Consider the following 13431-nt stretch of genomic DNA (forward strand, 5'->3'; position numbering starts at 1 on the left):
TCAAGGCTTTCTGTTTCGACAGACATTGCAGCTATAATCTTATAAGTAGTTCAAGCAGGCAGCTTCAATCCTAGCCTCTCAGAGGAGTACTACCAGATTAAATAACTGGGAAGAGGCCATGGCTCAGTGGTAAAGCATCTGCTCAGCATGCAGAAGGTCCCGGCATCTCCAGTTAAAAGGCTCAGGTAGTAGGTGCTGTGAAAGACCTCTGCCTGAGACCCTGTAGATCTGCTGCCACTCTGAGTAAACAATACTAACCTTTTTAAAAAAATGTTTTTAATGCTTTTATTGTATTTATGTAGGATACAAAAGGGGGGAAAGGGAAAATTCACTTCCGTCTGCAATAGACAAGTGTTCTCTTTGGTCAATATTATACATTCATAAAACAGATTTTAAACTTATTACAATTAATTCAATGCACTAATTTCTATCCTAATCTTGTTCAGTTAAAAAATTCTTTAAAAAACCGAATAAATGAATCAAATATATTCTTAAGCATGAAAAACAGTCGCTAACATAAAAAGGAATGATGCTATAGATGTACCGTAATTACCATTTCTCTAAGAATTGCTCGTTGTTTAAGTGAATCAAATATAATTGTAAGTATAGAAAACATCTACTCATATGGAAAGAAATAAAGTTAAAGCTAAATGTTTAAAGACATATAAGTATACCATGGTAGCCATTTCTCATGAAATTGCCCTGCAGATTGCGTATCAGCTGAGTTCATCAAATAAGTCATTTTAGCCATATTTGCATATTCTGACATCTTTTCTTTCCATTTGTCAACTTCTGGTAAGGTCGTTTGTCTCCATCTCCTTGCAAGCACCACTCTCGCTGCCATTATAGCATATTTAAACAAGTCTTTGAGTCTTACTGGTAGATCTGATGGTGTTATACTCAGTAGAAAATTTTTTGGGTCCAGACTAAATTTTAGATTAAGCATTGTCTGTATTTTGCCATGAATCTTTTCCCAATACATTTGTAACTTCGGGCACGTCCACCAAACATGAAAAAAGGAACAGTCTGTCTCCCGGCATTTCCAACATGCCCCCTTTTTCTTGTTCATTTGTTCTGCATGGAAATCATATTGGGGGTGATATACCATCTATAATACATCTTATACCAGTTTTCTTTTACTTCCTGACTTGCTGTGTATTTTAATTCTTGAGTACACAATTTTTCCCATGTTTCCATGATTATCATTTCGCCAAAATTCTGCATCCATTTTATCATGTTAATTTTGACCTATTCGGTTTCTGAATCGTATTTCAAAAAAAGCTTATAAATTTTTCCTAAGAGATGCTGATTATTTTTGATTATAATTGTTTCAAACTCTGTTAAATCTCTCATGTCTCCGGTTTTTAAACAGTCCTGTTTGAGACAAGATCTTAATTGAAGATATGTCAGCCAGTTGATATTCTTATATTCTTTGTGGAGGACTTGGAAACTTTTGATCTCCCCTTCAGAATTCACCAGTTCTTGATATGTTATGTAAGGCACGTTTGACACAACTGTGTCAAACAATACTAACCTTGATGGATCTGATTCAGTATAAGGCAGCTTCATGTGTTCAAGTATTTGGTGTCTGAGGAATTAAGCTGGGTCTCACCAGCTTTCAAAAAGATACTATACAGATGATCTGCAAAACACCCCAAAACAACCACCATCACTTGAAAACACGAATAATGTTCTCAACCACCCTCACAACATGAAGTCATTGTTTCACAGTGTATTTTTCACAGTATGCTGTACTGAATACTGCTTTACTGATTTCACATTGCCAGTGTCAACCAGCACTGTCATGAAGCATCAATATAATCACCTCCTACCATTTAGGACTTGCTTCCCTTCACCAAACACACTTACGTGGAATCAGTGTCCTTCTCTTTCTTCCGTATTCCAAAGGCCTTCCTTGTACGTTTTTTCAATCCTATGAATACAAAAAGAATGACTGAGCAAATCAGATGGGTTTACTTTGGTTGTAAGCTCTCAAGAACCGTTAGGCTAGAAGGTGGAATCAAGGCTTTTATAACACAGGGTCGCACTATGTTGGACACTGGGAGTCCTGTTTATGTTGTTCACAGAGGTTTATTCTCTTTTAAGTAACTGGTGTGAAGGGCCACCTTTTGGATTGGAGCTGTGGTGTGTGTGGGGGAGAGGGTTTAAGCTTTACCTCCATGTCTGGTCCTCAACCCCAAACAAACTTCTAGGGTTATTTGCCCAAAATGTAAAATGTACATGTGGTCATTTTGGGTAAGAAATGCAGCATGGGAAGAGCTTCAAACCCTTCCTCTTCTCCTTGAACTGCAGTCCCAAGCTAACAGCCCATTCCTGAGCTGTGTGGGCGAAAGTGGTTTGGAGACACGCAAGGGCCCGCACCGGCATCTGCACTATGTGCGCCTGCGCCAGGGCCACTTGCTTCACCATGACTGGCACAGACACCAGTGTTGGGGTCCAGAGGCCGGAATTTCTGTACTGCCTTGGCAGCGCAACCCTGGGACGCCGGCTCAGCTGCCCACCATCACCTGGGGGGGGGAGTGTTCCTGGGGCATTCTGGGAGCAGAGCTGCCTTAGGCAGCTGCCTAACCCCCTTTCAGGCTGGGAATGCCCCCTTTGCCCTTACTGCGAGTTACACCACCTTTTAAGGGGCGTAGCCCCATGGAACACTATGAAGCAGTTCCACGGGGCTTGCAAGTAAGGGCAGCTTTCTGCCTTTGGGGCAAGAAACGGAGGTAGTCAAGCTCCACTTTTAGCTCACATGGAAAAGATATTGCCTAGCAAATAGAAAATGGCATTTCACTACAAGAGAGTGATCACTTTTGGGAACTGAGTCAAAGGTAGGCAGCAACATGCAAGTTTGGAAGCTGCTTCACTGGATAGCAACATAATTGCAAACAAATTCTATCTTAAAACTATCATTAATCTCTATACAGAACTGTGCTTTCTGTAGGCACACACACACACACACTGGATGATCCCGACTTTGCTTAATAATAATAATAGTAGTAGTAGTAGTAATAGTAGTAATAATAATGCCAACAAGTCTAATCTATTATCAACCAAAGCAGCCACAACATGTATTATAAACTACCAAAATGCTCATTGGAATAATGAAAGAGGGAATATAAGAATATAAGGGTAGACAGGGAAATTTCCTCATGGGTGCTGCCCTAGAAGACCACTGGCAGCAAGAAGAAGGCAGACCCAAGAACCAGCAACTCTGACCACCACCTCAGGCACACTTAGCTCAGACCCTTCACTGGAAATTGGTAATTGGTGTTAGCTTGCCAATTGTATTTTCTCACACTGTGGCCAGTTTGCGAGAGGAGGCAATGGCCTCCTCAACGCCCACTGTTGGTACCACTGAGCCAAGTGGCCACGTAATCCTGGCTGGTAGCACAAAAAGGGCACCTCAGCTTGCCTGGCTCCAGGGCCATTTTAACTTCCCAGTCTATCCCGTGTAAGAGTCCTGCTACATCAAACCAGAAGTCCATTGTTTTTGGATTGTATTTATTGCTGTTACCCACACTGGATCCTGACTATTGCGGCTGAAAAGCAGGGCATATAAATACATTAAATATATAAATAAAATCTAGTCCAGGATCTGATTTTCTCAGCTAAATGTTTCCAGGATGCTCAGATACTGGGCGTGAAACTCTACCCAGCAGTTGCCCGCCAGCAGCTAGCAGATTATGAGAGGGAGGGCATCTTGGCCATCTTCTGGTCACTGGGGGTATGGGGGGGTAGTTGTGAATTTCCTGCATTGTGCAGGGGGTTGGACTTGATGACCCTGGTGGTCCCTTCCAACTCTATGATTCTATTCAGTGGTATACTATGTGCAGGGAGGTTCCATTAAGACATTATGGCTAATAGCAGTCAATAAATCTATATGCTATTAATCTGTTTAGTTCTTTTTAAAGCCATCTAAGCTGGTAGCCAGTAAATGCATGGTTTGAAATGCATTGTTTGAAAAGATACTTTAGCGTGCTCCAAATCTATTAACTGTGAATTTTATTGGATTACCCTAAATTCTAGTATTGCTGGAAAGGGAATAAATGTTTTATCCACTTTTTCCTACTCTCTAGTTCATGAAAGCTTATTGTGAATATAATGTTGTTAATCTAAAGTGCCACTAGGCTCCTCTTTAATCTATGAGAGGACCTGTCCTCTTATCCACTGACTACTTACTCAGCAGCCTTTGGTGGACATCTTGTCAAACGTTACAACTTCCTCCATCACTGCTGCACATGGACAAAGCCATAGAGGCTAAAGGGCTCTAAACACAGTACATGGAACACAAAAGAAAGACACTGAACCCCCCCCTCCAACTATTTGCAAGATTAAATGAATAAATCACTTGGCTAGATATTCCTTATCCCTTGAGGTAACAACATTTATTAATCTTTGCCATCTAAAGTATTAATAGGAGTTGGTAACATTTCATTTTATGCATTCATGGTTTGAGAACCAAGGACCAACATCCTTTCTCTCCAACTTACCACTGAGAAATGGACATCCCACAAGACACATTTTAGGGTGTTTTTTGTTCCATATTAATGATGACAGTGACTCAGTATAATTCAGTAAATCTAATTGTGACATATCTGAAGTGACATGTTAATACAACACATAATACCCAGACCTATACTAGGAATGTTTTCATTATTAATTAGTTTTGCAATTCCACTGTGTTCTTGTACCTCTCTCATCTGTTAATTTTTATTTTGAACATGTCCTTGAATGGCAATGAACTGCAAGTTTTTCCTGTCATTTCCAAATGACTCCTGGGCCAGAATTCTGTATGAGAGCACTCCTTTCTTATGTTCTTCTCACAGGGTTCTAAGGAAGATTCTAGCCAGAAAAGTTTTGCTTTTCTGCATTTACCATGAAACCTAATACACAATTTTACAATGCTGGTAGAATTCTTAAAATAAAAAAGACAATTTCAAAACAGAGTTAATGTAATCCAATCCCAACATAGATGAGGTAACTAAGTTGGGAATTCTCCCCAATGGGCTTTTCACAACAACCCTATGAGGTAGGTTATACCGAGAGACTGGCCCAAGATCACCCAGCAAGCTTCCATGGCACCAGTGGGAATTGAACCTCAGTCTCCCAGATCCTAATCCAACACTCTTAACCACTACACCACGCTGGCTCTCAATACTTTACTTTTCCCTTCAATTAAATCAACTTATAATTAAACATTAGCATTTTTTAAAAAAATCTAGAAACAACTCTATAGAGTGTGCATTTCAACTCAAGGATGAACATCCTGAATAAGCACAAAGAAATTATTTGTGGGGATGTAAAATATTGCTGTACTTATTCATCCTGCTGTACTGCCTAGTCACAGGTTATTAGAGGTATTAAAATGCTAGCTTTTCTTATGACAAGATAAAAAGGAGAAGAAAAAACAAATCAGCACAAAGACAGCAGTGCTGGTCAATTTCCCTTCATTCTCCCCTCTCACAGCAGGAAACATAATTAGAAAGAAGTATGCTACTGGGAGCCGCTGTCTATTTCCCCCTTCTTCTTCTGGCAGCATAAATAAAGGTGCAACATAACAAGGAGGTTGGCTGATATCCAAGGAAGTGGTTGAGAAACAAATTTCAGTTAGCAAATCAATTTCTAGAGTCTGTGGAAGTGCATTATAGAGGGAGCACAAATAAATTAGATGTCGTTTCTCTCACTGTCCCTTCAGCTGTTCTGCCTTTTACTGTAGCTGAGACTACCACCTCAGATAGCACCAAATCCTGTCTCTTCCAAGGATATAGATCACAATGCCATGTTAGTCTGTCTGCAGCACTAGAAAAGAGCAAGAATCCAGTAACACTTAAAAACTAACACAATTTCTGGCAGGGTAGGAGCTTTCATGAGTCACAGCTCACTTCTTCCTAACTTCTGAAGAGGTAAGCTGTGAATCACGAAAGCTCATACCCTGCCAGAAATTTCATTAATTGGTAAGGTGCTACTGGACTCTTGCTCTTTTCTACTGTCTCTTCCAAGGCATGCAAAGCAGAAGCAGGAAGGAGAAGCAAATGTTAAAAGATGACTTCAGAACAAAATTAAGCTTTAGAACCTTTGATCTCATGTTCTGTCAGTATCCAAACTTCTTGCAACTCTTTCCCTACTGAACCATCACAGAGAAATCTGCTTCAATTGCATGCAGCGCTGCAGCCTGCAGGGGCTTAGTTAAATATACGACCACCTGTGCTTCGGGGCTTGGATTATTTGAAGCCTAAAGCTGCATGTCAATGAATACCAACACACATACGTAGAAATCCTAGTAAACCAGAATGTCGTTTGAATGTTGTTCTTATTATCAGGCTAAACCACACCAAAATTTCCGGTTGCCAAGTCCCCTTTCGCCATCAGCGGGAGGTTTTGGGGGCGGAGCCTGAGGAGGGCAGGGTTTGGGGAAGGGAGGGACTTCAATGCCATAGAGTCAATTGCCAATGCAGTCATTTTCTCCAGGTGAACTTATCTCTGTTGGCTGGAGATCAGTTGTAATAGCAGGAGAACTCCAGCTAGTTCCTGGAGGCATATATCTGTTTTTAGATTTATTTCTCACATTGCAGACTTTACACAATGAACCCTTACCCTGCCTCAGTTAGGGCCTACATAGGGTTTCCAGGTGCCCGCTGGTGGTGGGCAAACCCCGGCAATTTGCCCCTATGCCCGCCGACCATCTGAGGGTCGGCGGGCAAATGTATCTGTGCGAGTGCATACCGCACGCATCACTTCTGGTTTAGAACCAGAAATTCTGCCTCGTGAGGGGCCTTATACCTCTTAGTTTGAGTGGTAAAGAGCAGTTTTACCACTCAAACTTAGAGGTATAAGCCCCCTTGCGAAGTGGCACTTCCGGCTCTAAACCAGAAGTGACGCGCATGCGTCGGCGAGCACACGCTCACGCATGCTTTCATGCTACAGCCTCCTGCTGGAGGAGAAGAAGGACCTGGCAACCCTAGGCCCACACAACTTCTGCTTCCAGGATCCATGTATGGGAGGGGGGAAATGGGCTTATGTTACCACAGTTTGGCCCAGGCCCATTACCATAACATTGTCTGCTCAGATTCATACTCCTGCCTGTGGCCTGCCCCTTCTTGGGTCTTTGCTCAGAACTAACAGAGCTTCAGGAAGAGAATTGGCATCATTATCAAAGCCAGGGCTGAGGCAGACTCTCATAACAGGATGAAGTGACAAAACAAAGCTTAAGTTTATTAGCCTACTTCAGGGCAAAATCAGCCCTTATTGAGAGAAATTTATGAAAACAATTTTCTCTCAATTACCACAGAAATATCTTGGTTTAAATGTAACTTATTACTAGACTTTCTACCTTCTCATTTAAGTCACAGGACTAGCCTTTTCCCTTACAGTTCATTGTGGGTGAATTGGGTGGGGGGGACAGCCTCCAATACTGCAAAGAGGATTTGAATAGCTCACATGACAATTTGATATGTTCATTAATATTTCATTGAACTCATTTACAAGGAGAATTGCAGATGTCACACAGTGAAGATGAAAGGAGGAAAGGCCAAGCGACTAGAACAGCCGAGGCAGGACAACGGCCTTATTACAAAAGTGCCACACAATGTAATCCTATGCACTAATTCCACTCTAAACCCATGGTGATTTATATTGGGCATTCTTAAAACTGCAGCCCCAACCCAATGAACTGAAGAAACCGATTAACAAGGCTATACTATAGAGGGACTACCACTGGACAGTCCAAACCACCCAGTCTACTGTATTTATAGCCTGCCTTTCTTGCTGAGACTTAAGGAGGGTAACAGAACTGAAAAACAACAACAACAACAAAGCAATCATACAGTACAAGAGCCGTCCAATGAATAATGCAATAGGACCAGGATTGCAGAATTAGAAGATACTGCTAATAACGTGGATCCCAGAAGGGACAAAATGCAATAATAAAGCACAAAACATTCAATGCAACAGGACTAGGGTTGCAACAGCAGAAGACAATGTGAACAGCAAACTGTGTAAGGCAGGATGTACTATAAACAATGCAGAGTGTGTAGTTAGAAAGGCAGTAAGAGCAAGGTGATACCTAGAATAATAACAGGCAGAGACAGTTAGAACAACTCTAATGAATCATCAATGATCAACAGCCCATCTTGGACAATGATACTTCTCTCACGTAGACCTTTATTGACTTAGAGACAGTAATCTAATCAAACCATCAACAATCTACTACCAATTAGAGACATTTGCCTAAGGACCCCACCCTGCAACAAGCCCAAATGTCCCCCACACCCACTCAGGGTTCACACAACATTGTGCTCATTTCAAGCATGATTTTTGGCATCACTGGGACTTTCTCCTTTCAGCCAGAGGTGGGAAAGAAACCTTTTAAAATCCAATTCAATGGGGAATCTGTGGTGTATCCATGTGGACACCTCCTTCACTATGGGGAGGGGGTGGAGCTAAACACTGTTATCAAAATGACATGCCCCATTCTCCCTCCTATTCCACTTTAAGCCTTGTAAAAGGCTTTCCTTCCCTCGGTTCCCTGCTGAATTGTTCTATAGTGTTACAGCATGGCTCAGTAAGGGAGAAAAGGGGATTCTGGGTGCTTTTGCACAGGTGCAACAGGGGGAAGAGAGAAAAAGCTGGGGGCATGGCAGTGGCATCTTTTTCATTAAGAAAAAGAGCTTTTGGAGGGGGCAGTTTTGAGCAGAGGATGGGATAGTCGAAGACTCCCTTGCCCCAGTTCAAAATGCAGGAACCATTCCATGTGGGAAGAACCACTTAAGTAAGTGATTTGGAATAAAGGAATAATGAGCAGAGAAAGACTTAAGTATCCTCCTATAACAAAAGCAAAAGAATTATGACTTGCTCTTTTGTGGGCAAAATCCCATTTAAACACATGTGGGTTGGAATCCACATTACTTTTTACATTTAGCTGAAACAGACTAACACATCCACTGTCTGTTCTCTGTAAGGAGAAATCAGGGTCTGTACAGGGGTAGGCTGGAAGTCCAAAATGGCCTTGGAAAAAGGCCATGCCCCTCACACATTATGGAGGGCTGAAAGGCCAGCTGGAGAGAAAGGAGGTGCCACCAAGCTCCTCCTTGTAAGCTGTACACTGCCCAAGCCAGCAGGGCAAAGGCGGCAATGCCCCACTTCTCTCCAAACACACTACACTTCAGATAGCACAAGGTGTGGCCAGGTGCTGCTGTGTCTATGCTCCTCCTCACCAGGCTGGGCACGGTAGAGTCAGCAAAGAGAAGGATGGGTGATGCTATGCTTCTCCTTGCTGGCCACACCCCACCCATGCCAGCAGGGCAGCTGTGCTGAGCTCCATCTTACCAGCTGCCCAACACCAGCACAGGGCAAAGGCAGGCGCTGTGTGCTCATGTTTCTCACTACTGGCCTAGGAGCAGTGGGGCAGCCGAGAGGCTATATGGGTGCTGATGGCATAATGGAAAGGCCGTGGCCTCTGTGCCTATGCTCCTTTCCACTGTCCTGGGTGAGAAGAAGCATAGGCACAGCAACTCCTGGCTTCGCCCTACACCAAAGACACCCGTCCTCCTCACCAGCCCCACTTTGGGGACTGGGTAGCTTAGAGCAACAGCCCACTGGGATTTCCCCTGATAAAGTAAATGGCCAACCTGCCTGCAATAATCTCCAAGCAAGATGGGTTATGGAGGATTTAAGCCTACTCATCAGTGTCTCTTTAAAAAAAAAAAAGTATTGGAGATCTATTGTTCGTATATGTGCATAGCATGTAGTCAGCCCCTCAGAATTGCAGACTTAAAGATACGCATAGTTGTTGTCTACCATGAAGGGTTTGTCTATAAGGCGGACAGGCACATATCCCGTGGAAAACCTGAAAGCACCTGGGGAAGTACTGGGCTACCTCCTCCAGTGGTGTAGTTTGGTAATTTTTGGTAATTTTAGGCTTGGGATTTAATGGTCTTATGGCGCCTCCTCCCACCCCATATGGTAATATAAACTGCAGGTATGAAGCTACAGCCTGGGTTCAGGTACCCCCTGGTGAATCCATAAGCAGGAACCCTGGACCTCTGCACCAAAGTCCGGCCCCGCCAGCACCACTGCCCTCTTCTGAACTTTTCAGAGAAAGGGAGACATCCTGAATTCACAGTGTTTATGAGAGAAAATTTATCTTATTCTCAGGTAAGATCCCCACTACAAAATATTAAGTGCATACTGGCCCTGAGACTGTACCTTAATGTGGGCTGGCTGTTCTTCAAATAAGAGAACTTTATGAATAAGGAATTAACAGCTATAGCCATCCCATTTATCTGGCATCTGTTGGGTTAAAAACAAAAAGAAGTCCAACAATGGGACCTGGAGCTCTATTCCAGTTCTGGAGTTCTGTGTCAGCAAAAAAACAAAAAACAAAAACCTGCAAGTTTTTACATTGTCCTTAGACAAGATCTCAAAACTGTTTTCCAGCCGAATATTTGCATCCTAACAATGGTCATCTTTCTACTGTTGATACTCAAATTGCCCTCAGTCCAGTCTCACTGATCATACACAACGGATTAAGCATGGAAATTTCCTCATCATTTCACTATAAAATATCATATTTTAGCCACACTCTCTAGCCATCTGAGTTTCCATTGGCATTGGGCACACAAAATGCTGCCAAAGAAAATGTTTGCTTCAAAGGTTATTAAAAACATGCAAATAGTTTCCCCATTCTAATAGAAATTAGAAGGAAGGAAAAATTTTAAATGAGTGTTCCATAAATGTTACCATTGCACACATATATTAGTTCAGATATTTTCAGGAAGCATGTGAATCTCACTATTTTCTTATATAAAATATTATGAAAAGGAATTACTACAATTGTTGAAATAGAAATTCATGCAAAGTACTTTACATCATAGTTGCATATTACACTGCAAGTGTATCAACAGAACCCAGAGTAAGAGGTGACAAGTTATTTTGCCCAAGTAGAGTTAGTCTGAAGTCTTCAACTAACAACAGAGCACTGGGGTTAAAGGAATCAAACATGGAGTGTGAAATCCCCAAATTTTAGCTGGGCCAAGAATTCTCAGAGGAACCTTGGGAATCACTCAGCCTCACCCCCTAGGGCTGACAATTCCAGCTTGTGAAATTCCTGGAGTTTTTATGGGGAGGCAGCTCAGCAGGGATGCAATATCATAGAGTCTGCCCTCTAAAGTGGCCATTTCCTCCAGGGGAACTGATATTCAGACTGATCTACAGATCTCTGTAGTCTGGAGATCAGTTGTAATTTTGGGAGAACTCCAAGCTCCACCTTAAGGTTGATAACCCTATGTACCCCAACCAACCCTAAATACAATATGGAGATAACAATTACCTGCAACATAGTTCACAGGTGCATTGTAAAAGTTAATGAGATCTGAGACTTGAGGGTTGCCAACCTCCAGTTGGGGGCTGGAGTTGCCCTAGAATTACAAATGATCTCCAGACACCACAGAACAGTTTCTGTGGAGAAAATGCCAGTTTCTGAGGGTGGACTCTATGGCATCACAACTCTGCTGAACTCCTCCCCTCCCAAAAGGCTGTCCTCTCCAGACTCCTCCCCCAAATCCCTAGGAATGCCCAACCTTGGATAACAGATGCCTGCCTTCGCTGTAGAGTAGACTAAAAGGGGGGTACTTATGGCATCTCTGGGATGGCGCAGCCATTCTACCTCCTGAGCAGCTTGGTGGCCCCGCACAGAAGGGAAAAATATCGTTCTCCCTGAAACCCTGTGTAACTGCCCCATTGAGTTACACGTGGCTACGCCATGGTTTTTGCAGGTGTAAGTTTGTGCCTGCAAATGGGGCCTTTCTTGGAGCATAAGGGCTTTGGGAGCTGACTAATGTCAGCCCTGCCCCTGGGAACACTTCCTTTGGCACTGGCGTGAGCTCTTGTGCAGGTGAAATGCTGCGGTGGTGGCTGCTCTGTCACCCACTCAAGCACCTGAGCACAGCATGGCTGTGCCACTCCCTAGTGCCAGCGTAAGTGGCCCATTGCCAGCATAGATGCCCATTTTCACACTGCAAGTGGCATTTAGGCTGGTGCTGGGATCATACTGTCTTCAGAAGCCTATTGACCTCCCCTGAAGAAAATGGATGCTTTGCAGGGGGAACCCTATGGCATTATACCCTACTGAGGTCTCTGTCCTCCCCAGGCTTCATCCCCAAATCTTCAGGAGTTTCCCAACCTGGATCTGGCAACCCTACCCCCCCCCCACAATCCCCACCAGCGGACAGGGGGGCCTGGCAACCTTACAATCACTTCCAGGTTGCACTGGAAGTGACGTCCTGGCACTGGCGCAACACTGGTCACACACCCCATTTCCCCCTCACCACCCAGCTAAACAGCAGTGATGGATGTTGAGCCAAAACAGGAGATCCAGCCTCTCTTTATTAGCACCAGCCATGGAAGATGGTTTAGTTCTATTGGAAATACTCATGTAGCTGAACCATTTCAAATCTGCACCATATTGCTCATAGGTCAGAAAATTCCACATGGGTGAAAGGATATCTAAAAGGGCCCAAGTAGGGCTGGAGGCATGGGTATGCTTTCCAGTGGCCCATGCCAGTCTGCAAACATATTTGAATGATATACCATATTTTTCCGTCTATAAGACGCCCCCATGTATAAGACAACCCCTATTTTTTTTAACTGTTAGCTGTTGGGCGGGGAAAGAGAGCGAGCGGAAAAGACAAGTTCAGTCGTTCTCAAATTGCAGCAATTTACCATGCATCTGGCAACCTCCTTTCAAACTGTGCAACAATTCATGCATGCCCCATGGAGGCCTCTGTCCTCTGGCATCCTCAGAGCAACACAGCGAGAACTACATCAATTGCAGTTACAGTCGCTTTTAAAGAAAAGTGTTTTTATTGCCAGTGCATGGGGCTCGATCCCACAACCTGTCAGTGGAAGGCTCTGATGGTCGCCCATCATATTTATTTATTCATTTATTTTCAAATTTGTAGCCTGCCCTCATTCCCAGCCAAGGCCGGGCTCAGGGCGGGTAACAACCTCAAAAACACTTAAAGCTATAAAACATCAATTAAAACCTCATGTTAGACAGTAAACAAAGTGGCCTTAAAAACAACTCAGACACCACCATGCAACTGGGTTTTGGCAGATCAACCCCCCACAGATACCAACACTGTGTGTGTGCGTGTGGGGGGAGAGAAGATAGGGCGGCCAGCAACAATGGATAATCTTGCGGCTGTCCTCAATTATAGACCTGGCAGAATAGTTCCATTTTACAAACCCTGTGTAACTCCTTAAAGTCCCGCAGGGTCCTGATGTTATTAGGGAGACTATTCCACCAGGCGGGGCCAGGGCTGAATAAACCCCGGCTCTTGTAGAGGACAGCAACACACTCTTCAGGCCGGGACCACCAGCAGATTACTACAAGTAGAGCATAGAGCTCTTTGGGGGCATACC

The 13431-nt window shown here is 43.5% G+C and overlaps 1 protein-coding gene across 1 annotated transcript in view; it reads right to left on the bottom strand.

Moving 5' to 3' along the window:
• The window catches only part of SGIP1 (SH3GL interacting endocytic adaptor 1), a 134689-nt gene that overhangs the window by 100697 nt on the left and 20561 nt on the right, over positions 1-13431 (bottom strand). Inside the window, exon 2 of the mRNA XM_056867431.1 lies at positions 1870-1933. Coding sequence (XP_056723409.1) covers positions 1870-1933 — 64 coding nt within the window. The remainder of the gene's footprint in view (positions 1-1869; positions 1934-13431) is intronic.

The sequence above is a fragment of the Euleptes europaea genome, chromosome 2 (genome assembly GCF_029931775.1).
Source record: "Euleptes europaea isolate rEulEur1 chromosome 2, rEulEur1.hap1, whole genome shotgun sequence".
NCBI lineage: Eukaryota > Metazoa > Chordata > Lepidosauria > Squamata > Sphaerodactylidae > Euleptes > Euleptes europaea.